The 27,624-nt window shown below is 54.4% G+C and overlaps 2 protein-coding genes across 5 annotated transcripts in view; one reads left to right on the top strand and one right to left on the bottom strand.

Annotated features, from left to right (window-relative positions):
* The window catches only part of STAT5B (signal transducer and activator of transcription 5B), an 82,014-nt gene extending 77,498 nt beyond the window's left edge, over positions 1-4,516 (bottom strand). Inside the window, exon 1 of the mRNA XM_009251743.4 lies at positions 4,436-4,516. The gene's annotated coding sequence lies outside the window, so the exon portion shown is untranslated. The remainder of the gene's footprint in view (positions 1-4,435) is intronic.
* LOC100461695 (signal transducer and activator of transcription 5A) lies at positions 4,440-27,252 on the top strand. 4 transcript variants are annotated; one of them, XM_009251740.4, is made up of 20 exons: positions 4,440-4,574; positions 5,250-5,302; positions 5,383-5,520; positions 5,842-5,998; positions 7,943-8,032; positions 11,612-11,786; positions 15,112-15,242; positions 15,477-15,628; positions 16,062-16,217; positions 16,610-16,789; positions 19,678-19,765; positions 19,866-19,988; positions 20,952-21,044; positions 21,583-21,789; positions 22,751-22,845; positions 22,942-23,072; positions 23,526-23,681; positions 24,404-24,455; positions 24,734-24,841; positions 25,858-27,252. In XM_009251740.4, the coding sequence occupies exons 3-20, from the start codon at positions 5,393-5,395 to the stop codon at positions 26,018-26,020; spliced, it is 2,385 nt and encodes a 794-aa protein (XP_009250015.2). In that variant the 5' UTR covers positions 4,440-4,574; positions 5,250-5,302; positions 5,383-5,392; the 3' UTR covers positions 26,021-27,252. The 4 variants fall into 4 exon arrangements, with proteins under 4 accessions (XP_009250015.2, XP_009250017.2, XP_002827563.2 ...); XM_009251742.4 differs by lacking the exon at positions 7,943-8,032; XM_002827517.5 differs by lacking the exon at positions 5,250-5,302 and having other exon boundaries at positions 4,442-4,574.
* The last annotated feature ends 372 nt before the right edge of the window (positions 27,253-27,624 follow it).

Below are 27,624 nucleotides of genomic sequence, written 5' to 3' on the forward strand. Positions count from 1 at the left end.
GGCTCCCATGTAACAGGAACTCTCCTTGAAGAAGGGACTTGGAGCACAGGAAACAAAGGCATCTCTGTACCACCTCCCTCCACCCCCCAAGGAAGGTCAGGTCAAGGTGACCTCAATCTGTTCTCCCCAGAGTAGGGGCATGGGCAGACCTGATTGCCAAGGGCAAGGCAGAAAGGGGACCTGGGATAATTCTTTCTCTCTCCCTCTTTTTTTTTTTTTTCTTTTTGAGACGGAGTTTCGCTTTTGTTGCCCAGGCTGGAGGGCAATGGCGTGATCTCAGCTCACTGCAACCTCCACCTCCCTGGTTCAAGCGATTCTCCTGCCTCAGCCTCCTCAGTAGCTGGGATTACAGGCATGCGCCACCACGCCCAGCCAATTTTTGGATTTTTAATAGAGACGGGGTTTCACCATGTTGGCCAGGCTGGTCTCGAACTCCTGACCTCAGGTGATGCACCCACCTCAGCCTCCCAAAGTGCTGGGACTACAGGCGTGAGCCACCGTGCCCGGCCCTTTGGGATAATTCTCTTAATCCATAAACTCAAACCCACCTTCATGTAAGTGTGCACAGAGCACACTATCCCATTCAATAGAGCAGGGGTGTAGGCTGGGTGAGAATGGAGGTGCCATGCTCCACACCGCAGAAAAATGGTGGGCTAGCCCAGCCCAGAGAGGCCTCTTCACTCTGCTAGTGTGTGCTGAGCTTGGGGAACCTTAGAAAGGTTATACTGAGACCCTGCCCACAAGGCCCGGCAACTTGGATCCTGGTGCCATCTGTGCACTTACTGGCCAGACAGCTTTGGGCAGGTTTCTTTCATGGACTAATCAAAGGGTGTGATTCTGGCCCTGACTGCCTTCAAGGTTATTGAAAGGATCTGTTGAGTTGAAGAGCACAACCATGTTTGTACACAAATGTGCCTTGATATAGTTCAGGATACGAGCATAGTGTGCCAACTGAAGCCTAGGCTGCAGACTATTATTATTCCTAATAAAATACAGGAGGTCTTCTTTTGGAGAATATATTTCTTTTTTTTTTTTTTTTCTTTTCTTTTTTTTTGAGACAGAGTCTCACTCTGTTGCCCAGGCTGGAGTGCAGTGGTATGATCTCGGCTCACTGCAAACTCCGCCTCCTGTGTTCAAGAGATTCTTGTGCCTCAGCCTCCCGAGTAGCTGGGATTACAGGTGCGTGATACCACGCCCGGCTAATTGTTTTGTATTTTTAGTAGAGATGAGGTTTCACCATGTTGGTCAGACTGGTCTCAAACTCCTGGCCTCAAGTGATCCTCCCACCTCAGCCTCCCAAAGTGCTGGGATTACAGGCGTGAGCCACTGCACCTAGCCTGGGGAACATATTTCTGTAAGATTTCTAAAATCCTTCCTCACTCCCCGTCTAATGCTGTGACTTGGATTTGGGGGTGAAGAGCAGTTAGGGGCAAGGAGGCCAGCCTCGGACCGCAGCTCAGTCAGACCCTTGACAGTTTCTGATCTTCCTGAACCCCCATCCTGTGGCCTCAGTTTTCTCCTCCACAGCCTGGTTCCCCAAAATCACCAGGGCGCTTTGTGGTGGGAAATTGCAGAGGCCAAACCAGGGGACTGAAAGCAAAAAGAAACCCCAAATTTGACATTTCTGGGTAGTTGTGTTATCTGGAGCCACGACCACAGTCACCTCTTCCCAACCCAACTCTGACATCCTTCCCTCTGCTCCCTTGGGTGCCCTTTGCCCATCCTGGAAAAGTTCCATAGCTCCTCCTCCTCCCCACTGCATCTCAAAGGGAGAACAGGCACAAAGAAATGGAGAGAAACCCAGACAGAATCAGAGAACCAGATGGAGACCTAATGAGACAAGGGAGAGACACAGAGAGAATAAAAGCCAGAGTAGGGGCCGGGCACGGTAGCTGATGCCTGTAATTCCAGCACTTTGGGAGGCCGAGGCGGGTGGATCACCTGAGGTCGGGAGTTTGAGACCAGCCTGACCAACATGGAGAAACCCCGCCTCTACTAAAAATACAAAATTAAAAATACAAAATTAGCCAGGAGTGGTGGCACATGCCTGTAATCTCAGCTACTCGGGAGGCTGAGGCAGGAGAATTGCTTGAACCTTGGAGTTGGAGGTTGCTGTGAGCCAAGATCGCGCCATTGCACTCCAGCCTGGGCAATGAGAGCGAAACTCCATCTCAAAAACAAAACAAAACAAAAAACAAAAAAACAACAACAAAAAAACCCAGAGGGGGAAATGTGCAATGAAAGACACAGATATTCGAGGCCTTATAGTCAGAGACCAAATGAGGAGATGGTCAACCAAGAGCACAGCCACTGGGCACAGGGTCTGGGTGGGAGGCACGGGAGGGCTCTGAAAACACAGCCACACACCCTTTTAGGCCCATCCTTCCCATTCTGTTCTCTGGCACCTCAATGCTAGCTTTTTAGGACCTAGGACTGCCCACACTAAAGCCAAGCCCAGCCCAACCAAGACAGATGTTTGGTGGGTGGGGCTGCCTGCTGGAGCAACAGGCCTCTGCAGGCCCTGGAGGAGGAGTCTAGAGAGGTGGCTGCCTGGAAGAGAGCAGGCAGGATCCCCTCTCTTAAGCAGGCACCCCCACCCCCACCCCATCAGGTGCCCAGATGTCAGTGCATGGCAAGGGTGGCCCTCTGCCCTCCAGACCTGGGTAAGAGGACTTGAAAACCTGAGGAATCTGCTCCCATCAACTGACTTCCACACCTGCCTGAAGGCAACTGCTGGAGGGCACAGGTGCCAAGTGGGACCCACCCAAATGTGGCAATGGGTTTGTATCCAGCCACTGACAGGCTGCATGATGGTGGCGAAGTCACTTCCCCTCTCTGGCCTTTGTTTTTCCACTTGTAAAATCATCTTTATGGTCACTTCCAGCTGTGGCACTTGGCTTTCATTCCAGGTGACCCCCTAGCTCTGTGTCTGACCCTCCCCTGCCAAATCCATTGCTCAGAGTGGGAGAGGAGAGGGGCTCTACTTCCTCCTCCCTGGGGCCCCCTGCAGAGCATCTGGGAAGCAAGGCTTCCCTACATCCTCCATGCACCACCTTAGAGTTTTCAATTCCTTTCCTCGTGATCCTGCCAACTAAGACACTGTGACCACACAGAGGTGGGGAGAACCCAGACATTTTGGCTTCTGCAGCTTTGAAGTTCTTTTTTTTTTTTTCCTCTGAAGTTAAAAGAATGAAACTGGGAGAGGTAGTAAGGGGCAAGAAGGGAGAGTGGAAATGGAGAGAAAAGGGCAGCTCTGAGAAGCAGCTGGGGAGGGAGGCAGATGAGAATGCACCCCCCGCCCCAACAGGACATGCAGTCTTGGCCCAGCTGTGCTGTGAGTGGGCAGCTGGGCTGGCCCCTCCTCTGGTGCTGCCAACCCGCTGCCAGGCAGAGGGGAGGCCCAGAGGAGAGGGAAGCTGGGCAAAGGGGATGGAAGGCATCCAGCCCGACCTTACCAAACCCCTTGGGCCTGTGGGAAGGGGCCTCTTGGAGAGGGGGACTGAGGCTCTAGACAGGATGTTCACTGCTGTGGCAAGGCCTGTAGGCAGTTTCGAAGTTGGGAGGACTCAAGACGGTCCCTCCCTGGACTTTTCTGAAGGTAGAACCAGCCTCATAAGTAACTAGGCTGGGTGAACGGGGGTGCTGGCTAGTTTATGGATCACAGTCGGCTGGTGAGGCCACGTGCCCACTGTGTGGCCCTGGGTGGCACCGGGCAAGCCCCTTTGCCTCGCAGGACTTCCATTTCTTACCTGCAAAATTGTGGAGGGGGGAGGGCTGAAACACATGACTGCCAAGGTTCTTTCCAGTTCCTCAGTCAGGGTTGAGTTTAGATGGCGGGAGTAAAAGAAGGAGGGAGGTGCCGCGGTGGTGGGGGTGATCTTGGCTTCACTAGAATCCCCAGTCCTTCCCCTCCCTACAGTTTTGCCTCTGAGGTCACAAAACTTGTGGCCCCCAAGACACACATGCGCACACACGCGCGTGCACACACACACCCCACACATTTATTTTTTAATCTAGGGGCTCAAAAGATGACACGCGCCAGAGCTGGAAGGCGTCGCCAATTGGTCCACCCTTCCCTCCTCCCTTTTTGCGGATGAGAAAACTGAGGCCCAGGTTTGGGATTTCCAGAGCCCGGGATTTCCCGGCACCCCCCGACAACCACATTCCCCCGGCTATTCTGACCCGCCCCGGTTCCGGGACGCTCCCTCGGAGCCGCAGCCGAGGGCCGGCTGGGACTCCCGGGGGACCCCGCCGTCGGGGCAGCCCCCACGCCCGGCGCCGCCCCGCCTTGCCGCCCGCCGGGAACGGCCGCCGCTGTTGCGCACTCGCAGGGGAGCCGGCGACTGAGGGTGGAGGCAGGGAGGGAGCAAGCGGGGCTGGGAGGGGTGCTGGCGCGGGCTCGCGCGCTGTGTATGGTCTATCGCAGGCAGCTGACCTTTGAGGAGGAAATCGCTGCTCTCCGCTCCTTCCTGTAGTAACAGCCGCCGCTGCCGCCGCCGCCAGGAGCCCCGGCCGGGAGCGAGAGCCGCGGGGAGCAGAGCCGGCCTGGCTGCCGGACTGCGCGGCCCCACCAGGTGGGTGGCCCGGTGGCGCGTCCTCGGCGGCGCGCGGAGAGGGAACACTCTACTGCCGCCCCGGCCTCTGGCACCCGGAGCTCGACGGCCGAGCGCAGCGCGGGGATCAGTCCCCGGCACTGCGAGGGAGTTGGCGCAGCGCAGACAAGGGACGAGGGACGGGGGGGACGTGGGGACAGGGGTCGGGGATGAAAGGCAGAGGCCAGGGAGGGCGCCGTCCTGGCACGCCTCGGAGAGGGAGCACTGTCGGGCTGGACCCGGGGAGACACTAGTGCACAGCTGGGGGAGCAGCCGAAGAGGGGAGCGCCCAAGTCCTCAGCCCTGTCTCCTGAACAACCCCAGCCACGTGCCCGAAAAGCCCTAGCCGTCGAGTGGGAGCCGTCGCGGCGCTGGCCTAACTTCGGGTTGGAATATCTCCCCTTCCCAGAAACCGAGCCCGAGGCGGGCTGGGGGATCCTTGCAGCCCTCTCCAGAGGGCCTGTGGGCCTCCCGCCATCAAGTTTCTCTTTCAGTTTCTGGCTGTCCCCCCCACTGGGGAAGCTCCAGTGGGGCAAGGGGAGAGGAAGACGGGGAGGGCACCTGCCTCTGCAGAGCACCTTCCCCTCCCCTTCAGCGGGTTCCTTGTTGGAGGGGATGGGCCGCCCTCCACTCCTCACCATCTCTGTTCCCATACAGGAAAGCTATCTGCGGGAGGGGAGGGCCCTGGCCTGACGGCAGTCCAGGAATAGGTAGGCATGGCAGGGCCAGGGGCAGGCGTGGTTCCTTGGCCTCTGCAGAAGAGAGCGCTTCAGCGCTCGGCTCGCCCTAGGTGAACGGCCATGGCGGGCTGGATCCAGGCCCAGCAGCTGCAGGGAGACGCGCTGCGCCAGATGCAGGTGCTGTACGGCCAGCACTTCCCCATCGAGGTCCGGCACTACTTGGCCCAGTGGATTGAGAGCCAGCCATGGTAGGCACGTCCCGCCCTGCCCCTCCTCAGAGGGTCCCTACCATCCAGGCCCTTTGGCCTCTAGTTCTACTCATGGTGGTTTGGCGTGACTCTGGTCCTGCCTGTCCTTCTCTGTGCGGAAGGGGTGGTGTCCCTGGGAAAGGGGAAGCCTGGGAGGACAGAGAATGTTTTTAGAATGTCTGTGGAGCTGCTGGGAACAAGTCTTGTGGGCCCTGGAGTGCCCTCGGTCATGAGCCTGGGGTTTCTACTTTATTCCGGGTCCCTGACCTCCTTGCCCAAGGAGGTGCCACAGTAGGTTTTTCTCTCCTGCCCCACCCCAAGGGATGCCATTGACTTGGACAATCCCCAGGACAGAGCCCAAGCCACCCAGCTCCTGGAGGGCCTGGTGCAGGAGCTGCAGAAGAAGGCGGAGCACCAGGTGGGGGAAGATGGGTTTTTACTGAAGATCAAGCTGGGGCACTATGCCACGCAGCTCCAGGTGGGTGTAGGCACTGGGCCACCTACGGGGAGGCAGCATCATCTTGTTCCAGCATCAGAATCCCTGGGTTTTTTCCTGGCCTGGCCACTGACTCACCATGTGACCACGAACTTATTGGGAACTTTTCTTCGATTTCCCCCACCCCCTCTTTCTAAATTCGACCTGTCGGATTTCTTTAGCATATTGCAAAGCAAGGGTGGGAGGTGTTTGTTGCCAACAAAGGGAGATGGCTGAACTGGCCTTATGGAAGCAGCAGAAGGGATGGAGGGAGACTGAGTCAGGATTCCTATGTTGGAGAAGGGAAGACCAGCAGACTCTAGAAATGAGGCCACCAGACCTCCCTCTTGGGGTCTTTTAAGGTGAGAGTGGAGCCATCCCAGAGACAAGAGCTGGACACAAGGGCTCTGAATTGAGAGTTTAGAAATAAGATGTAGCTTCGTCTTTACTTGAGGGGAGGGGGTATGGAGGAAGAGAGGGAGTTTTTGTGGAAGCAGGAAAGGGGTGTGGGTAGTGATCACAGTCAAGCACTTATTGGAACTCACTTATGTTTCCTAGAGAGCCCTTCAATACAGACAGCAGGGTGCCAGGGAAATACAAGTCCATCCCAGAAGAGGGGAAAAGAGGAGAAGCCTGAGGGGAGGCAATATAGGAGGCCAGGGGCAGGATGGTGGGAAGTACCTTGACTTTGGCGTCAGATGCTCTGAGTCTGGAGTCATCTGCTCTCTCACCTGGTTGCGTCTGGACGAGTACATAATGTCTGAGCATCAGTTTTCTCATTGGTGAAATGGGGATTATAGTTTCTGCTTATGTCCTAGGGTTTCCATGCTGTTAGTGCAGTGGTCCCCCACCACTTTTTGGCACCACGGACCGGTTTCATGGAAGACAGTTTTTCCACGGACCGGGATTGGGCAGGGAGGTGGTTTCTGGATGATTTAAGGGCATCACATTTATTGTGCACTTTATTTCTATTATTATTACATTGTACTATGCAATGAAATAATTATGCAACTCACCACAATGTAGGATCAGTGGGAGCCCTGAGCTTGTTTTCCTGCAACTAGACAGTTCCATCTGGGGGTGATGGGAGACAGTGACAGATCATCAGGCATTAGATTCTCTTAAGAAGTGCATAGCCTAGATCCCTCGCAGGTGCAGTTCACAATAGAGTTAGCATTCCTATGGGAATCCAGTGCCACTGCTGATCTGACAGGAAGTGGAGTTCAGGCTGTAATGTGAGCAATAGGCAGCAGCTGTAAATACAGATGAAGCGTCACTCGCTTGCTCACCGCCGCTCACCTCCTGTTGTGTGGTCCAGTTCCTAACAGGCCACGGACCTGTACCAGTCCATGGCCCAGGGGTTTGGGACCCCTGTGTTAGAGTCAAAAGATATGGTAGATTGGAAGTGCTTCATAAGACTGGGTGTGATGGCTCACACCTGTAATCACAGCACTTTGGGAGGCCGAGGCAGGTGGATCACCTGAGGTCGAGAGTTCAAGACCAGCCTGACCAACATGGAGAAACCCCGCCTCTACTAAAAATACAAAATTAGCCGGGCGTGATGGCACATGCCTGTAATCCCAGCTACTCGGGAGGCTGAGGCAGGAGAATCGCTTGAACCCAGGAAGTGGAGGTTGCAGTGAGCTGAGATCACGCCATTGCACCTTTAGCCTAGGCAACAGGAGCAAAACTACATCTCAAAAAAAAAAAAGAGAGAAAGTGCCTCATAAACTGTGGGTTTTTAATTTGCTCCAAACCAGATATGAAGATCTTGGAGGGGAAGATGAGGATGAGGAAAAGAGATATAGAGGTGTCTGGGGATAGTTCCCGAGGCTCCCTGGGAAAAGCTGAGGCAGAGGCTGAAGGAGAGGAAGGGCTGGGCATAGCATGGGGCTGGCATGGCTGGAGCAGAGGATGGCGCTGGAGGCTGCTGTTGGATTCTTTCAGAAAACGTATGACCGCTGCCCCATGGAGCTGGTCCGCTGCATCCGGCACATTCTGTACAATGAACAGAGGCTGGTCCGAGAAGCCAACAATGTGAGTGTCCCTTGGGGATGGGGAGGGGTGTTGAGAAGTCCCTCCATATGCCCTTCTCTCCAGAAACAACTGTGTTTATATAAAACAGCAGCACGAGGAGAGCACCAAGAAGATGAGGGACGTGGGCAAGTGTAAGAGGCGGCAGCATTGCACGCCGGGGTGGATTGACCCCCTGGGTCCAGTCCCTGGCTCTACCACTTACTAGCTGTGTGACTTGAGCAAGTTGCTTAATCCCTCTGAGCCTCTGTTCCTACTGTTTTTTTTCCTTTTTTTTTTTTTTTTTTTTTTTGAGACGGAGTCTTGCTGTGTCACACAGGCTGCAGTGCAGTGGCGTGATCTCGGCTCACTGCAAGCTCTGCCTTCCAGGTTCACACCATTCTCCTGCCTCAGCCTCCTGAGTAGCTGGGGCTACAGGCACCCACCACCATGACCAGTTAATTTTTTGTATTTTTAGCAGAGACGGGGTTTCACTGTGTTAGCCAGGATGGTCTCGACCTGACCTCTTGATCCGCCCACCTCGGCCTCCCAAAGTACTGGGATTACAGGCATGAGCCACCACGCCCGGCCCCTACTGTTTTTTTTTCCCCCGAGATGCAGTCTTGCTCTGTTACCCAGGCTGGAGTGCAGTGATGCGATCTCTGCTCACTGCAACCTCTGCCTCCCAGGTTCAACAATTCTGTTGCCTCAGCCTCCCGAGTAGCTGGGATTACAGGTGCCCACCACCATGCCCGGCTAATTTTTTTTGTACTTTTAGTAGCGATGAGGTTTCACCATGTTGGCCAGGCTGGTCTTGAACTCCTGACCTCGTGATCCACCCGCCTCAGCCTCCCAAAGTGTTGGGATTACAGGCGTGAGCCACCGCACCCAGCCTGTTCCTACTCTTGTAAAATGGAGATAGCAATCATACCTATCTGTGTCAGAAGAACTAACACAGGCAGGCTCAGAGAAGTGAGGCCCAGGGAGGGGTAACAGGGACACATCTCCCCAGTTCTGAAATAATAAAGGCACTGGGCATCTACATGTACAATGGCACAGTGCTGTACTATCTGCAGTAGAGCAAAATGAATTTCACAACATGACGTAACAGTTAGAAATCTTAGAACAGTGACCGGAGCACAGGTCATATTTATTATTTCTTTCTTTATTTGTTTATTTATTTATTTATTTTTGAGACTGAGTCTCACTGTATCATCTAGGCTGGAGTGCAGTGGCATGATCTCGGCTCACTGCAACCTCCGCCCCTTGGGTTCAAGAGATTTTCATGCCTCAGCCTCCCGAGTAGCTAGGATTACAGGGGCCCACCACCATGCCCGGCTAATTTTTGTATTTTTAGTAGAGACAGGGTTTCACCCTGTTGGCCAGGCTGGTCTCAAATTCCTGACTTCAAGTGATCCACCTGCCTCGGCCTCCCGAAGTGCTGGGATTACAGGCATGAGCCACCACTCCCGGCCTATTACATATTTATTGTTGTGGACACGGATTTCAGGATTTACTCAGTAGACATTTATTGAGGTCTTACTGTGTGTCCGATGCTGAGCTATCATAAGAGAAACACATAAAGGCCTGGTTCTTGCCTGGAAGGAATTCTGGCAGTGATGGATTCTCTAGAGATGAGATGAGTGCTAAGGGGGCCTAGGTGGAAAAACACCCAACTCAGATTGGGGCAGGCTGGCAGGGGAGTGTCCTGTGGACAGGCATGTCTGAACTACAGTGGAGAAAGGCAGGAGAGGAGGGATGAATTTTCTAGTGAAAAGACCGCAGCTGCGAGAGCAGGAGGGCATGAACCTTCTTATCACTTTGGAAGACTTGTAAGTGGTCAGTGTAACTGGGGAGAAGGAACCAAGTGGGGAGTTGCCATGGATAAAAATAGATAGAGAGGGCCAGGCGTGGTGGCTCACGCCTGTAATCCCAGCACTTTGGGAGGCCGAGGTGGGTGGATCACCTGAAGTCAGAAGTTCAAGACCAGCCTGACCAACATCGTGAAACCCGGTCTCTACTAAAAAATACAAAAATTAGCTAGGCATGGTGGCGGGCGCCTGTAATCCTAGCTATTCGGGAGGCTGAGGCAGGAGAATCGCTTGAACCCAGGAGGGGGATGTTGCAGTGAGCTGAGATTGCACCACTGCACCCCAGCCTGGGCAACAGAGTGAGACTCTGTATATATACATTAAAAAAAAAAAAGATAGAGAGGGGTTAGAAACCAGGTCACAAAGGGTCTTCCAGCACAGCCCCTGTGTCCCTGACTTGTTGCCATCACAGAGCTATCTGCAAACCTAAAAATGACTTCAGCCTCATTGACAAATCCATGTCCATGGTGTTGGTGCTGTCATGATCTGGGAGCTCGTTCCTTCCTCCAACCATAAAGCTGTTCCTGAACACCGCTGGTGTCCTAGGACTTGGGGATTCCGTAGTACACAGGAAAGGCAAGGTCCTAGCCCTTGGGAACCTCACATCCTTGTGCAGGGAGACAGACAGAAACATGTAAGCAAATACAAGAACAACACACTTAGATAGGAGCAGCACTACTGTGAACTGGCTCGTCAGAGATGACCCCTCTGCAATGGTACCAGTTAAAGTGCTTTGCCTCAGGAGGATCTGATGCCAGAATGTTCCAGACTGTTGGAACAATAAGTGCAAGGGCCCCAGGGCAGGAACATGCCTGTGTGTTCAAGGAACAGAAACAGAAAGCACACATTCCCAGCGAGCTGGGGCTGGAGGTAGGCAGGGCTATGGCCAGCAGACACCATGGGAAGGGGTTTGGATTTTATTCTGAGAATAGTTTATTGGAAAGGCTCTGAGGACTTGCTCCCCTTCAGCCATGTGCTCCCTCCCTTTGTGACCTGGTTTCTACCCCCTCTCTCTCTATTTTTTTTTTTTTTTTTTTTTTGAAACGGAGTCTCGCTGTGTTGCCAAGGCTAGAGTGCAGTGGCGCAATCTCGGCTCACGGCAACATCCCCTTCCTGGGTTCAAGCGATTCTCCTGAATGTGCTGAAGGAATGGCTGGATCCAAGGAGAGCTTGTTGATGCCTCCCCCTAACTTCATTTCGGGGTCTCCAGGATGCCTGTGAGAGGTTCGGCCTCTTCCCTCTTCCTTCAATCACAAGGGGGTCTTAAGTGAGATGATATGTGTTCACACAGCCCTGTTCCTCCCTATGTCCCTAGGATCTACTGCAGTCCACCTCATTGAGTCAGCAAATAAATGTAGAGCGAGGGGTCATCATCATTAGAGGGAAAACCCAGGTGACACCTGGGACGTGTTGAGTTCTAGTCCCTGGGAGGGAAATTAGATGGACCCTGTTTGGAATACTCTAGTGGAGGGCAGCTCTGACGTAGACATTTGCACTTTGAAGGTGCCATTATCTGCCGGGTCACCTGTTTCTCCTTTCTGTTTCCCTTTTTTATCCCACTTCTGGCAAATGACTCCTTCTGAGGCAAATGACCCTCCCTTCTTGCCCTAGTTTCCCTTCTTACCCTAGTTTGGGGTTTGGGGTTTGGGGTCTGTAGTATTGGTGTTTTCTAATGCCTGTGGTCTTCTCCAATCCTCTCTTCCCGAGTTATTTCCACCCTATCTGTCTCCAGTGCAGCTCTCCGGCTGGGATCCTGGTTGATGCCATGTCCCAGAAGCACCTTCAGATCAACCAGACATTTGAGGAGCTGCGACTGGTCACGCAGGACACAGAGAATGAGCTGAAGAAGCTGCAGCAGACTCAGGAGTACTTCATCATCCAGTACCAGGAAAGCCTGAGGATCCAAGGTGAGGCGCAGTGAAGGCACATTGTGCATCCCGAGGATGGAAGTGAGGAACATTCTATGGACTCCTAGAGGGTAGAGCTGGGTCAGTGTCCATCTCCTCAGCACTTTGCCCAAAGCCTGGTAGAAGCAATGGCTCCCGGTGATTGAGCCCCTGCCGTAGGTCACACTTGGCACACATTATTTAATTCAACCCTCTCAACAAGCCTATGAAGTGAACAGTTGTGTTATCCCCCCTTTTGCAGATGGTAAAAGTGAGGTTCAAAGAGAACAAGTAGCTTGGCCTAGGTTGCCTGTAAGTTACAGAACTGGATCTCAACTAGAGATATATCATAAAATTCCTGTACTTTATTAACCAGTATTCTCTCCTTAATGGTATATATTCTGTAAATATCTACACAAATAGGTAAATATGAACAGTGCTCCCTAACCAGAGGGAGGACCTGGATTGGAAGTCTTCTGGTTGAACCAGGCTGGGAGAGGTGGAACTTCCAAAGTGGGCCTTCTTGAGCCTCACGGATAGGATGTGGGCCTGGGGGAAGGGGTGACAGTAGAAAATTCTCCTGTATCCTAGGTCTGTAGTTCGCCAATGGCTCCCATGATAAAGATGTGGGGAAGTAAAAAAATCAAATTAGCTTGAAAGGAACTAACCCCAATTTGAGGAGTCATGGGACATGGCCCATCTATTAATATGTCCCATTCCAGACTGACCCCAGAAATGTAACACCCCATCTTAGTGAGAACAAGGGGGGTCAAACTGCTTTTTCCTTTACTCTTTTTAATCTGGTTTCTTAAGGTAGACCTTAGGTCATTGATTTTAGACCTTTCTTCTTTTCCTTTCTTTTTCTTTTCTTTTTTTTTTTTTTTTTTTTGAGACAATCTTGCTTTGTCGCCCAGGCTGGAGCACAGTGGCATGATTTTGGCTCACTGCAGCCTCTGCCTCCCAGCTTCAAGAAATTCTCGTGCCTCAGTCTCCCGCGTAGCCGGGACTACAGGTGCAGGCCACCATGCCCGGCTAATTTTTTTAGAATTCTATTATAGCTATTTAAGCTCTCTTCCTAACCCTGCACTGTCAGTGCCTTGTGTACACTGAGACCAGCACAATGCCTGAATATTGCAGCTATTATGCAAATACTTGCAGGATAATTCTAAATGTTTATTTGCTTATTTATTTATTTATTTATTATTGCCCAGGCTGGAGTGCAGTGGCACGATCTCGGCTCACTGCGACCTCTGCCTCTCAGGTTCAAACTATTCTCATGCCTCAGCCTCCTGAGTAGCTGGGACTACAGACATGCACCACCACGCCTGGCTAATTTTTTTTTTTTTTTTTTTGTAGTTTTAGTAGATACGGGGTTTTGCCGTGTTGGCCAGACTGGTTGCAACCTCTGGCCTCGAGTGATCTGCCTGCCTCGGCCTCCCAAAGTGCTAGGATTATAGGCGTGAGCCACTGCGCACAGCCAATACTGACAGGATAATTCTAAGAGAACTTCCCCTCATCTGAATCTATCCCAGACTGGCCCTAGAAGAAGGGCAGCTCCTTCTGAGAATGGAAACGGAAGATTTTGGGCGGTTATTCCTACCCAAGTCCTTAGACTGTCAACAGTATTTCTGATCCCGTGCCTGGCTTTTCTGTTTCCTGTGCATGGTGGTGGATTAGGTTTGGATTCAGGTTGGGTTTGGATCTATCATGTAGTGTCTTCTCAGTCCCATTTGTCAAGTTCACTCAGCAGAAACACAGACTATTGATCTGCTTTTGCCAGGGAAGGCTCAGCTGCCTCCAGTGGAATAGGGAAATTGCTTCCTGTCTCCCTAGCCTCCTTCCCAAAAGCTTCTGCAAATTTCCAGGAGAGCCCTAAGTGGGACCCTTGCATAGGAAGGCTGGGCCCAGGTGTTGGGATCACCACCACCCTCCCTGTGGCTGGGCAGGATTCCCGAGGTAGCCGTGCAGACGCCTTGGATCTGTCCGTGCCTGGATGATCCTCTTCCTGCTTGATACCTGCAGTGAGATTGGAGCCATAGTTCTGAGTTCTAGCTCTGGGCTGTTCCTGGCTACATAGAGTTGCTTTTGTCTGTCCCAGCTTGTGCATCCCATGGGTCAGGGCTGGGGTCAGGGTGACATGGCCCTCAGGGGCCAGCATGTCGACTGAGACATGCTGATGCGCGCATCTTCTGACTCAGCTCAAGCAAGGACGCTGGGCTGTTGAGAAGGTGACGGGAAGGGATTAATAGTCCCAGTGTGGTGGAGAGGGGCTGTCGTTGGGAGGTGGGGTGGGCCTGCGGTGGTGGCTGTAACTGTGGACATGTTTACTTTCTTAGGCTGGGTTATTGATACACAGGTGCTCCTGTGTTCCACGTTCCCTGTGTCTTACCTATTTCATAATAATTTTTAAAAGGTAATGAGGCCTGACTTACTCCCTGTCCCGCCATCAATGAGACTCCTCACAGATGGTGTAGAGGGAAGCCGCCTCCCTCCAGCCTCCCTTTCCTGAGAGAATCTTGGTGGCTCTGCATCCCCAGTGGCCCTGGACATGCTCTCCCTCTGCGGTCTGTCTGTGTCCCTTGGTTGGTCGGCTGGGCTCACAGTGAGCCCACCTGGACAAACATGCTGGGCCCCTTCCAGCCCCTCAAGAATCTCATCCTCCCCTGAGGAGGGACTGCTGTGCTCAGGGACGAGACAGAGCCGCCGGGGCCGGGGTTCCCTGAGGAGGCCTTGCTGCGGGAGGGATGGGGCCGAGCAGCTGCTTGTCTCTGTCACCTCTTCTCTCTGTCCTGTTCCCCGTTAACCAAGACGGATGAACCTCACACAGAGCTCACCCATGTCAGGCAGGTTTCTGGCATCTTCCATGTCCTCATGTATTTAATCTTCAAGCACCCCACTGAGGCAGGTGCCGAGAATCTCCCGTTTTACACGTGGGGAAGCCGAGGCACAGGAAAGGAAAGGGATTTGCCCAGGTTCACCTACAGTCAAGGGCATGGGCACACTTGTACCCCAGACAGCCTGGACCCACACCGGGCCGCGAGAAGAGGGCTGGCAGCCCTGTGAGGCAGGCGGGCAGGAGACGGGCAGGCCTCCTCCCCAGCTTCCCCAGCACCCGTGTGCCCCCAGAGGGGACGCTCAGAGTCAGGAGGCTGGTGAGCAGGGCCCAGAGGCGCCTCCTGGGGCGCCCATTCATCTTGGCCCCCCTGGCTGTCAGGAACCCCGACTTGCTCTTGATGCAGTATCTGAGCCCGGGAGGGTCTCGCTCCAGAACGGGTGAGTGGGCTTCTCTGGGCCTTCTGTTGGACACTGGGAGGTGATGATCATGGTTTCCTCTCCCCTCCTCTAGCTCAGTTTGGCCCACTGGCCCAGCTGAGCCCCCAGGAGCGTCTGAGCCGGGAGACGGCCCTCCAGCAGAAGCAGGTGTCTCTGGAGGCCTGGTTGCAGCGTGAGGCACAGACGCTGCAGCAGTACCGCGTGGTGAGTGGGGTCCTGATGGGTGCCATGAAGTCAGTCTCTGGGGACCTGAGGGAGGGCTGGGACCAGGATGAGAGCAGAACCTGGGAGGGCAGGAGGCCTTTTTTCCTGGGGGCCTTGCGAGACAGAGCAGCTCGGGGAGAGGGAACGGCCTGGGCCCTGCCCTGTCATTTCCCAGAAAGGCCCTGCGGTGTTTTCTGGGAGCCCAGAAGGGGCTGCTCTCCTTCCTTCCCTCAGGAGCTGGCCGAGAAGCACCAGAAGACCCTGCAGCTGCTGCGGAAGCAGCAGACCATCATCCTGGATGACGAGCTGATCCAGTGGAAGCGGCGGCAGCAACTGGCCGGGAACGGCGGGCCCCCCGAAGGCAGCCTGGACGTGCTACAGTCCTGGTAATGGTGTGGGGCGGCCAGCGGGCAGGGCAGGAGGGGCTGGTGGGGACCCCGGCTGCTTCTGCGTCCTGTGCTGGCTCCTGCAGCAGGCCCCCTCCATCCTGGGACAGCTCTTGTTTCTCCAGGGAGCCTGGTTCCTCAATCAGACTTTGGCCCCCATCCTGTGCACCTCCCCCAGGAAGGGGGCTGCTGTCCTGGGGATGGGACAGGGCTCGGGTGTGTGGGGTGATGCTCGGGCTGTTTGGGCCTAGTCAGGGTCGCCCCTCCTGTGTACGTCTCTAATTCTGGGAGGCAGGGAGCTCTGCTCTTCCCATGGGTGGGAAGTGTGGCGAAAGCACAGAGCCTTCCTGGGGGAGCGGGAGCTGTGTCTTGGGGACTGGCGTCTGTGCAGAGGAGCCATTGTCCTCCTGTTGGCCTTGGGGCTCTCGTGCAGGTGTGAGAAGTTGGCCGAGATCATCTGGCAGAACCGGCAGCAGATCCGCAGGGCCGAGCACCTCTGCCAGCAGCTGCCCATCCCCGGCCCAGTGGAGGAGATGCTGGCCGAGGTCAACGCCACCATCACGGACATCATCTCAGCCCTGGTGACCAGGTGACTGCTGCCTGTTGGCCATTCCCAGGAGCTTGGGGCAGCTCCTGCCTGCGTGTGGGGAGCCACAGGTGCCTTCCAGACCAGCAGATCCACTTCCTGCCTCTCATCCCTCCCCACTCCATCTCCAGTTGCTGTGGCCCTTGCCCAGTTTCTCCTGTGGACACTGCAAGAGATGCCCTTGGGCTGCAGCCCATGCCAGCTTCTGTGTTATCTCACTCCCCTCTCCATCCTCTCCCTGGACTCTCACGGCTTCCCCGGGAACAGAGGTTGTGCCCGAGCTCATCACCTCCTGAGCCCCACGGGAGGCAGCCCCACCCCCACCACAGAGGGACTGAGAGCCCTTTCCCCTGCACCAACCCATCACCGTGTGTCTGTCCCTGTGTCCCACGCAGCACATTCATCATTGAGAAGCAGCCTCCTCAGGTCCTGAAGACCCAGACCAAGTTTGCAGCCACTGTGCGCCTGCTGGTGGGCGGGAAGCTGAACGTGCACATGAACCCCCCCCAGGTGAAGGCCACCATCATCAGTGAGCAGCAGGCCAAGTCTCTGCTCAAGAACGAGAACACCCGCAAGTAATTGTGCCTCTCCCTTCCCCTGCCCAAGCTTAGATGTGGGGGACCTGCACCCCCGTCTTTGTCCTTGCATCCAGCTACGTCTTGTCCCCTAGTTCACCGTGTTGCCCAGGCTGGTCTCAAACTCCTGGACTCATGCAGTCTTCCCACCTTAGCCTCCCAAAGTGCTGAGTTGACAGGTGTGAGCCACCACGCCCAGCCGAGTATCCGTTCTTTACCCTAGGGATGGTGTGGCTGCCGGAGAGCTGAGGCTCACTGCCACTGCCCAGCATTGTGAGAGACTATCACACCACTTTCTCCTGAAAGTGTATTGCTTCACACCATTGTAAATTCAAACAATCATGTCAAGCCATCATTAAATCTGGGACAGATGGTACACTGCCCTCCTCCTACTCAGATGCTTCCCTGTCCCTGCAACAAGCATGGCGCTAGGCTAGATGCGGTGGCTTACCCCTGTAATCCCAGCAGTTTGGGAGGCCACGGTGGGAGGATCACTTGAGCCCAAAAGTTTGAGTTGGGCAATATAGGGAGACCCTCATCTCTACAAAAAATTTTAAAATTAGCTGGGCATGGTGGTGCACGCACCTGTAGTCCCAGCTACTCGGGAAGCTGAGGTAGTAGGATCGTTTGAGCCTAGGAGTTTGATACTACAGTGAGGTATGATTGCGCCATGGCACTCTACCCTGGGCAACAGAGTGAGACCCTGTCTCCAAAATAATCTCACAAAGTATGGTGTTGCAGCCGTGTTCTAGAACCTGTGCTACGCACTGAGGACAAAACCGTGATCCCAACAGAACTGGGCTGTCTCCTCGCCCAGCCCCTTGACCAGCAGAGCAGGCAGCAGATGCTGGGAAATGCCTGGTGGTGTAGCCATGTGGCAGGGGCACGTGTAGGGCACCGAGAAAGGGGGTCTTGATGCAGGAGTAAGGAAATGACAGTCTTAGGCTCCTGGTGGAATTGGAGGTAGCTAGTGATAGGGAGGGAAGTAGCAGAGAGGGAGGACTTTCAGGCAGAGCCTATGTGCCACATCCTGAGGGAAGAGTACAGAGACGTTGTGTGTGGCAGAGAGTGGAGAGGTAGTGTCCAGTGTCAGGGAAGGCCACCCACAGTGTATTCAGGGGATGAAGGAATGAGTGAATGAGTAATGTGGAAGACATGGCCCCATCCCTTGTCATCCAATTAAAAATGTTTACTGAGGCTGGGCGAGGTGGCTCACACCTGTAATCCCAGCACTTTGGGAGGTAGAGGCGGGCAGATCACTTGAGGCCAGGAGTTCGAGACCAGCCTGGCCAATATGGTGAAACCCTGTCTCTACTAAAAATACAAAAATTAGCTGGGCTTGGTAACGTACACCTGTAGCTCCAGCTACTTGGACCTCTAGTCCCAACTACCAGCTACTCTGAGGCAAGAAAATCACTTGAACCTGGGAGGTGGACGTGGCAGTGAGCCAAGATTGTGCCACTGCACTCTAGCCTGAGTGACAGAGCAAGACTCTGTTTCAAAAAAAAAAAGGCCAGGCGCAGTGGCTCACTCCTGTAATTCCAGCACTTTGTGAGGCCGAAGCAGGCGGATCATGAGGTCAGGAGTTTGAGACCAGCCTGGCCAACATGGTGAAACCCCGTCTCTACTAAAAATACAAAAATTAGCCGGGCGTGGTGGTGGACGCCTGTAATCCCAGCTACTCGGGAGGCTGAGGCAGGAGAATTGCTCGAACCCAGGAGGTGGAGGTTGCAGTGAGCCGAGACCGTGCCATTGCACTCCAGCCTGGGCAACAAGAGTAAGACTCTGTTTCAAAAAAAAAAAAAAGTTTACTGATTTCCTACCATGTGATCTGGGGTGAAGATGAAGACAAATGATCTTCTCACTGCCTTTGAGCTTGCATTGCAGCTGGGGAGACTGATGATAATACACTTTAAAAGATCAGCAGGGCCAACCGGTGATAGACACTGGAAAAGAAGTTAAGACAGAGCAATCTAGGCTGGGCGCGGTGGCTCACGCCTGTAATCCCAGCACTTTGGGAGGCTGAGGTGGGAGGATCATTTGAGATCAGGAGTTCGAAACCAGCCTGGGTAACATGGCAAAACCCAATCTCTACTAAAAATACAAAAATTAGCCAGGTATGGTTGTGTGTGCCTGTAGTCCCAGCTACTTGGGAGGCTGAGGCAGTGGAATCACTTAAACCCGTGAGGTGGAGGTTGCAGTGAGCCGAGATTGCACCATTGTACTCCAGCCTGGGCAAAAAGAGCAAAGCTCTATCTCAAAAAAAAGAAAAAAGAGCAATCTGCTAGCGTTGGAGATGTGTTTAAGGCGGGGGTGAGGAAAGGTCAGCCTGGTAAGCTGCACCAGATAAGTGGTCCAGGAAGGCCTTTCTGGGGAGCTGTCTGGGCTGAGACCTGAAGGAGGAGAAGGCTAAGAGTGTTTGGGGTGACAGGAAGAGCAAGGGCCAATGTCCAAGCCTGGCGTGTTCAGCAGGCAGCCAGGGCTGATGGGGCTTGCATGTCCTGAGTGAGGGGAGAGGAATTCAGTGAGGCCGGGGGGGTGGGTAGGTGTTGACCATAGGGATCCTCAGAGACTGTGGTTGTGGTTTTTATCGTAAGTGCATTAGAAGCTACTGGAAGTCCCCAAAGCCCCTCATGTCAATCTTGATATCGAGGAATTTCTAATGATAGATCCAGACCTCACCATTGGAGACCTTGCCTTGGGTGCTGGACACCAGGTTGATGGAGAAGTCAGTAACCCAGAAAGACACCAAGAAACACTCTTAGGGGATGGGGGGCAGGGGCTGCTGGCAGGGCTGACCTGAGTGAAGACCCCAGCCCAAGGTATGGACAGGACCATGCTCCTGGCCTGGGGCCCCTGTGGAGCTGGGACCCCCCTCTCCTTTGCAGTGAGTGCAGTGGTGAGATCCTGAACAACTGCTGCGTGATGGAGTACCACCAAGCCACGGGCACCCTCAGCGCCCACTTCAGGAACATGGTGAGGACGGGGCCCACCCTCGGAGGGCAGGTCTGCCCAGAGCCGAGTCCTTGTAAGTAGCCGCCATCTGCCTGTTCCCCTGTCATCTCCCACCCTGCAGTCACTGAAGAGGATCAAGCGTGCTGACCGGCGGGGTGCAGAGTCCGTGACAGAGGAGAAGTTCACAGTCCTGTTTGAGTCTCAGTTCAGTGTTGGCAGCAATGAGCTTGTGTTCCAGGTGAAGGTGAGGCCCCCAGCCCTCCTGCCCCCACTGCTCCAGGGCACCCAAGAGGTGGTGGGGCCTGCCTCGGGACTCCTGGCAGCAATGCCATCGGACAGCCTGCTTTGACTCTGTGGGTACCTGTTTGATAGGTTATAATCTGGGACTAACCCAGACAATTTAGGCAATGGGCTAAGAAGAAGTCGGTTGTAGTTTTTGTTTGTTTGCTTGTGCCTACATATTGTTGGGAGGGGCTTGTGTTTGGAACTGTGGGTGAGGAAAGTGGGTTGGGACCAGGTATGGTGGCTCTCACCTGTAATTCCAGCATTTTGGGAGGCAGAAGAGGGAGGATTGCTTGAGTCCAGGAGTTCACTAGCCTGGGCAGCATAGTGAGAACCCGTATCTACAAAAAAAAAAAAAAAAAAAAAAAAGTCGGGCATGGTGGCACACACCTGTAGTCCCAGCTATTCTGGAGGCTGAGGCAGGAGGATTACTTGAGCCCTGGAGGTCAAGGCTGCAGTGAGCTGTGATTGCACCACTGCCCTCCAGTCTGGGCAACAGAGTGAGACCCTGTCTCAAAGAAAATAAAGCAGATTGCGGCCATGCGTGGTGGCTCTTGCCTGTAATCCCAGCACTTTGGGAGGCCAAGGAGGGTGGATCACCTGAGGTCAGGGGTTTGAGACCAGCCTGACCAACATGGAGAAACCCCGTCTCTACTAAAAATACAAAATTAGCCAGGTGTGGTGACAGATGCCTGTAATCCCAGCTACTTGGGAAGCTGAAGCAGGAGAATCACTTGAACCTGGGAGGCAGAGGTTGTGGTGAGCCGAGATTGCACCATTGCACTCCAGCCTGGGCAACAAGAGTGAAACTCCGTATCAAAAAAAAAATACATAAAAAAAAAATAAAGCAGATTGGGCATGTTGCCTAAGCAGAGGGCATGTGGTGGTCACGCCCCATCAACTTGGGTTCCTTTGACTCCTGTAGACTCTGTCCCTACCTGTGGTTGTCATCGTCCACGGCAGCCAGGACCACAATGCCACGGCCACCGTGCTGTGGGACAACGCCTTTGCTGAGCCGGTGAGTGCCCGTGAGAGCCCTACCCCAGCAGCCCCAGGCCCTAGGACTCACCTGGGGTCAGCCCCACCCCTTGGGCCCCTGCTGAGTGGTCCTTCTCCAGGGCCAGCCCAGAGGTGAAGTAAGGCCAGAAGGGCTGGGGTGCTGGGTGCCTGCCTTCCGCCATGGCCTTGGCACTCTGTCTGGGTTCCAGGTTCCTGGACTGGGGTCTGTGAGGTCTGTGAGCTTGGTCTTTGGATCCTGGTCTGGGATCCTCCTTTGGCAGATGGCTTGGGTCCTTGCTCTCTGTTTTCTGTTGCCTGGTCTGCGTCTCTGTCCCTACATGCCCCCACCCCCTGCATCGGTTTTCTTCCCTGCAGGCTGGGGAAGAAAGCACAAGCTAGTATATAAAAGCCGCTGCATTTCCTGCCCTTGCATTTGTGTCACCTTTCTGGATCTGTCTCAGTCTCCCCTGTCTCTGGGTGTCTGTGTATCTCGTGTGCGTGTGAATATTTCCAACTCCCTCAATCTACCTTTTCCCCTCTCTTTGTCTCCCTCTCAGGGCAGGGTGCCATTTGCCGTGCCTGACAAAGTGCTGTGGCCACAGCTGTGTGAGGCACTCAACATGAAATTCAAGGCCGAAGTACAGAGCAACCGGGGCCTGACCAAGGAGAACCTCGTGTTCCTGGCCCAGAAACTGTTCAACAACAGCAGCAGCCACCTGGAGGACTACAGTGGCCTGTCCGTGTCCTGGTCCCAGTTCAACAGGGTGAGGGGCCCGGCCGCCAGCCGCCCACCAGGGCCCACCGGGGTCTGTTGCTCCTCCGCCTCACAGACAGGTTACTGCCTGGGGCTAGCACCCCACTCTCCACCCCCAACCACCCTCTCCTACAACCAGGAGAGCTGGGGGCCCCTAGCCTCAAGAAATGCAGGCAGGGGCTATAGGAGTTGTGCTGTTGCGAAGCCAAGAGCGAGATGACGGAGGGCCCCAGGGCTGGGAGTCAGGATCCTTGGGTTCTGGGCCTAGATGTGTTTGCTAATTTTCTTTCTTTATTTTTTTTATTTTTTATTATTTTTTTAGAGACAGAGTCTTACTCTGTCACCCAGGCTGGAGTGCAGTGGTGTGATTTCAGCTTACTGTAACCTCTGCCTCCCGGGTTCAAGTGATTCTTGTGCCTCAGCCTCCTGAGTAGCTGGAATTATAGGTGCCCACCACCATGCTGGGCTAATTTTTGTATTTTTAGTAGAGATGGGGTTTCACCATGTTGGTCAGACTGGTCTCGAACTCCTGACCTCAGGTGGTCCGCCCACCTCGGCCTCCCAAAGTGCTGGGATTACAGGCATGAGCCACCGCGCCTGTGGCTCTGACTCTCCTTCTGCCTCTCTCCTCACTAATTTTTGAAGACCCATCCATTCTCTGTGCCTCAGTTTCCCCACCTGTAAAATGAGGGGATGACTTTGGAGGCCCCATCCAGCCTGGATTATTCTCTACACCTCTTACTCCCACCCATGGGCTGGTCTTGGACCCCTGTGTTTTAGAAGTGAGTTTCCTCTCTGGGTCCCTAGGGTACAAGTTGGGGGCTATGTCCCTTTATGGTCTGCTGGAGTGTGGTGGCAAGCAGGGGTGAAGAACTGGGAGAAGACTGGGTGGGGGCAGGAGGGTCCTGACTTTCCTGGGCCACCTGTGACCTGGGGCACCAGCCCTGACTCTGGGGTTCCTGGGCCCTCAGGAGAACTTGCCGGGCTGGAACTACACCTTCTGGCAGTGGTTTGACGGGGTGATGGAGGTGTTGAAGAAGCACCACAAGCCCCACTGGAATGATGGGTAAGGAAAGGGGGCCGCAGGGTCAGGGGCCAGCTGTGGGCGCAGAGGGACTGTGGCTGTGGCCCAGTGGTGACGCTCAATGCTCCGTGCACCCAGGGCCATCCTAGGTTTTGTGAATAAGCAACAGGCCCATGACCTGCTCATCAACAAGCCCGATGGGACCTTCTTGTTGCGCTTTAGTGACTCAGAAATCGGGGGCATCACCATCGCCTGGAAGTTTGACTCCCGTGAGTGCCCGTTTTGCCCACACTCCAGCCCCAAGGCCCGGTCTCCTGTTCCCTTGCCCTCCCCCACACCCTCCATCGGTCCTGTGTCCTTAGAAGGTACCCAGCGGGAAGCTTAGTATGAGAGGGCTGTGGCTTGGAAATGTATTCTCTTTCTATTGTTTTCCATTTTGGAGAACCTGAAGTCCCCAGCCCCATAGGCTCCAGGATGGCTGGGCGAGTCCTCCTGCAGTTTCACGCCCTCCCCTCTCTGCCACAACCCAGCCTTGTTGGTATCTGCTCATCTGGTTTGCTGAGTAGAACATCCCGCATCAGCTTTCTTCCCTACAGGCTGGGGCTGCAGCGCAAGCTAGTATATAAAAGCCCAGATGACTCTTGCAAGCCTGCCCTAAAGCCCCACAACCTTGGTCCTCCTGCTGCTGGTGGATTATGGGAATGAGGCTGTTCTTTTCACAGCGGAACGCAACCTGTGGAACCTGAAACCATTCACCACGCGGGATTTCTCCATCAGGTCCCTGGCTGACCGGCTGGGGGACCTGAGCTATCTCATCTATGTGTTTCCTGACCGCCCCAAGGATGAGGTCTTCTCCAAGTACTACACTCCTGTGCTGGGTGAGTACTGCCCCAGGACCCCAGGACCCTGCCGGCTGACTCCCCCGGGCTCTTCCCCAGCCCATAGACAAAGCCTTGGGCTGCGCCGTGGGGGCTTCCCCAGGAGGAGCCCAGGGGCCATGTCCCCTGTGGGTTTTGGCCCATGGGGTGATGGAAAGGATTTCAGGGCTCACAGATGAGGAGAGAGAATGAGAAACCCGTCCCAGCTCTCTTCTCTGCAAAGTGAAAGCTGCATGGATTCTCACTTCTGCACCCTCGGAGGAAGGGGTGGCAGCACTGTAGGGAGTGGCCGGGATCATTCGAGCCCACAGATAGCGCTCAGCTCCCCACCTCACCAGCTGCTCTCTCCACACCCTGCTCACAAACCTTCCCCCGAGTGGAGTGCAGGCAGCAAAAGGGAGAAGTCTCTCTTCTTCCAACGCCCCAAATCCATTGGTTGGGTTTGCTTGTTGATTCTCATTCTTTGACAGGGGTAGGAGCAGGGAGAGGGAAATCAAATGGCCAGAAAAAGAACCAGAAGGAATGGGATTCAAGCCAGGGGTCTCAGTGACCCTCAGGCAGGATTCATCAGCTGGTGTTTATTGGGGGTCCTTGGGAAATCTCATCCCAGCTGAGAACACAAGGTGATGTGAGCAGGAGGGAGACTGCATGGGGCGTGGGCTTCCAGCCCACTTGGGAGTTCCCAGAGACTTTGGTTCTCACCACTGTTCTTCCCTTGGCAGCTAAAGCTGTTGATGGATATGTGAAGCCACAGATCAAGCAAGTGGTCCCTGAGTAAGTGTCCAGGTGGCTCTGGCTCTCCTTCTGCCTCTTTCCTCCTCCCCCAGACCCTGCCTCCCATCCTGATCCTGGGCCCAGCTTTCCGCTCCCCCAGGGAACCTGTCTCAGCCCTGGGGAGGGAGTCCCCACTCCTGTAGCTGGAGCCCCAGGGCCGAGTGGGGCACTTTGTCCTTCTACACCCCGAGAAAGACAAACATGCCCCTCGGTCCCCTCCCCAAGTCAGCTGCCCCGGCCTCCCTGGCGGCTGAAGCTCTGTTCTCTTCCTTCTGCAGGTTTGTGAACGCATCTGCAGATGCCGGGGGCGGCAGCGCCACATACATGGACCAGGCCCCCTCCCCAGCTGTGTGCCCCCAGGCTCACTATAACTTGTACCCACAGAAGTAGGTGGTGTTCTCATGGGGTCCGCAGGGGAAGAACTGGGGACTTGGCCCCAGGCTGGACCCCTGGAGGGCTGGTGGGCAAAGGGTCCAGAGCTCTGGTTAGGCCCAGGTCCAGGAGGAGTGAGATCAGCCAGGAAAACAGAGCATTTTGAAGCTAGACATAGCAGGGTCGAGTCCTCACTCTAGTACTAACTGCGATCTTGGGAAAATGATTGAGCCTCTGATGCTCAAGTTTCCTTATGTGTAAAACGGAGGCAAGAATGCTTGCCTCATGAGAACGGGATGAGCATTAAAATGAGACAGTGTGGGTGAAGCAGTTCCACGGGGAGGGGCTTGGAAGGGCTTGATACAGGGTAGCTATGAATGGGGTGGTGGTTCTTGAGTCTGGTGGGAACAAGGTAGAGAATTAATTCCCTTCCTCACTGTGGATAGCCAGGGCTGGATGTCTGGGAGGTACCACCTTCCAGTGGGACCACTGAAGATCCCAGGTTCCAATCCGGACTCCACCACCTCCCAGCCAGGTGGCCCAGAGCAAGCTTCCTGACATGGCCTTGGTTTTCTCGTCTATAAAACGGGCTCAATAACCACTCTCCAGGTGGCTGTAAAAATTGGAGTCATGTGCTCAATAGGCTCAGCTGTTCTAGGTGCTCAGTGAAAAGATTCAGCTGTTCTAGGTGCTCAGTGAATGGGGCGGTGCCTACCATGCAGCTGAGCATCATTGCAGGTGGGCAGAGCCCACTGTGTCAGCCACCTGGTTTTAAGATGAGGACAGGGAGAGGGGAAATGAATTCCCTAAGATTATTCAGTGAGTTAGCAAGAGATGCAAATAGAGTGGGGGTCTGCAGAAGCCAGTGGGCTGACTGCTACCCAGCTTGGAGTGGGGTGGGGCATCCAGCCAGAACTGGTCCTGTTCTCATGAGACAGGTTTGAGTGGAGAGCAGGCTGGAGGCTGTCCCCAGGGGGGCTTGAGGCTGTGAGACTATGCCAGCTCCCTCTGACATCCCCGTCTCTACCAGCCCTGACCACGTACTCGATCAGGATGGAGAATTCGACCTGGATGAGACCATGGATGTGGCCAGGCACGTGGAGGAACTCTTACGCCGACCAATGGAAAGTCTTGACTCGCGCCTCTCGCCCCCTGCCGGTCTTTTCACCTCTGCCAGAGGCTCCCTCTCATGAATGTTTGAATCCCACGCTTCTCTTTGGAAACAATATTCAATGTGAAGCATTCGTGTTGTGAGTTTAGTAAGGCTGTGTACACTGACACCTTTGCAGGCATGCATGTGCAGTGTGTGTGTGTCCTTGTGCATGAGCTACGCCTGCCTCCCCTGTGCAGTCCTGGGATGTGGCTGCAGCAGAGGTGGCCCTTTTCAGATCATGGCATCCAAGAATGCGCCAACTCTATCTCTGTCGTGGTAGAGACCGAGCCTCTGTCACTGCAGGCACTCAGTGCAGCCAGACCTATTCCTCCTGTGCCCTTCATCTGCTCAGCAGCTATTTGAATGAGATGATTCAGAGAGGGAGGGGAGACGGGTAATGTCTGTAAGCTTAAGTTTCACTCCAGAGTGAGAAGCTTTGCCCTCCTGAGAGAGAGAGAGAGTATGTGTGTGGGTCTATGTAAATGCATCTGTCCTCATGTGTTGATGTAACCGATTCATCTCTCAGAAGGGAGGCTGGGGTTCATTTTTGAGTAGTATTTTATACTTTAGTGAATGTGGACTCCAGACTCTCAGTGAACCCTCTGAGAGCGCATCTGGGCCTGGCCATGTCCTTAGCACAGCAGGGCCGCCAGTTTGAGTGAGGGTTTCTGAGCTGCTCTGAATTAGTCCTTGCTTGGCTGCTTGGCCTTGGACTTCATTCAAGTCTATGATGCTGTTGACCACGTTCCCCGGGATATATATTCTCTCCCCTCCGTCGGGCCCCAGCCTTCTTTGCTTGCCTCTCTGTTTGTAACCTTGTCGACAAAGAGGAAGAATCTAGGATATGGTGGGTGGACAGGGGCCCCGGGACTTGGAGGGTTGGTCCTCTTGCCTCCTGGGGAAAAAAAAAAAAAAAAACTGCGGTGAAAGACAAGCTGCAAATCAGCCATATGCTGCGTGCCTGTGGAATCTGGAGTGAGGGGTAAAAGCTGATCTGGTTTGACTCCGCTGGGAGGTGGGGCCTGGAGCAGGCCTTGCGCTGTTGCGTAACTGGCTGTGGTCTGGGAAGGCCTTGCTCCCAACCCCACACGCTCCTCCCTCTGAGGCTGTAGGACTCGCAGTCAGGGGCAGCTGACCATGGAAGATTGGGAGCCCAAGGTTTAAACTTCTCTGAAGGGAGGTGGGGATGAGAAGAGGGATTTTTTTGTACTTTGTACAAAGACCACACATTTGTGTAAACAGTGTTTTGGAATAAAATATTTTTTTCATAAATTTGCTGCTATGGCTCCTGGTTGGGGCATTGGTGGCCTCCCTGGGTGATGGGAACCCCTGGAGCTGGTTGTTCTGTTCCTTCCCCCATGCATGCCTGATGTTGTCATTTTTCGTCTTAAATTTTAACTCTGCCTGCTTTGCTGTGGTTTTCAGGGTGCTGGCCACCCCTGGAATACTGTCAATGCTTCTCACAAGGGTAAGGAGCCAGTTTAGGGGGCACAGATTCCTTAAAAAGCAGGGGACTCGAGGTTTGGGGAAAAGATGGAGATGGGCGCGGGTGGGCAGAACTCTGACCCAGGCTTCTCCTAGCAGCTGCTGCTCCCAGCAGCCTCGAAGCTGGCTGCTGAGGGCCCGGCGCCAAGATGCTTCTCA

The sequence above is a fragment of the Pongo abelii genome, chromosome 19 (genome assembly GCF_028885655.2).
Source record: "Pongo abelii isolate AG06213 chromosome 19, NHGRI_mPonAbe1-v2.0_pri, whole genome shotgun sequence".
NCBI classification, from domain to species: Eukaryota; Metazoa; Chordata; class Mammalia; order Primates; family Hominidae; genus Pongo; species Pongo abelii.

Coding starts and splice junctions, on each gene's coding strand:
- LOC100461695 (XM_009251740.4), top strand. CDS start 5,393: ATGGCGGGCTGGATCCAGGCCCAGCAGCTGCAGGGAGACGCGCTGCGC. Junction 21,045..21,582: donor ACAACGCCTTTGCTGAGCCG/GTGAGTGCCCGT, acceptor TCTCCCTCTCAG/GGCAGGGTGCCATTTGCCGT. Junction 21,790..22,750: donor CCTGGTCCCAGTTCAACAGG/GTGAGGGGCCCG, acceptor CTGGGCCCTCAG/GAGAACTTGCCGGGCTGGAA.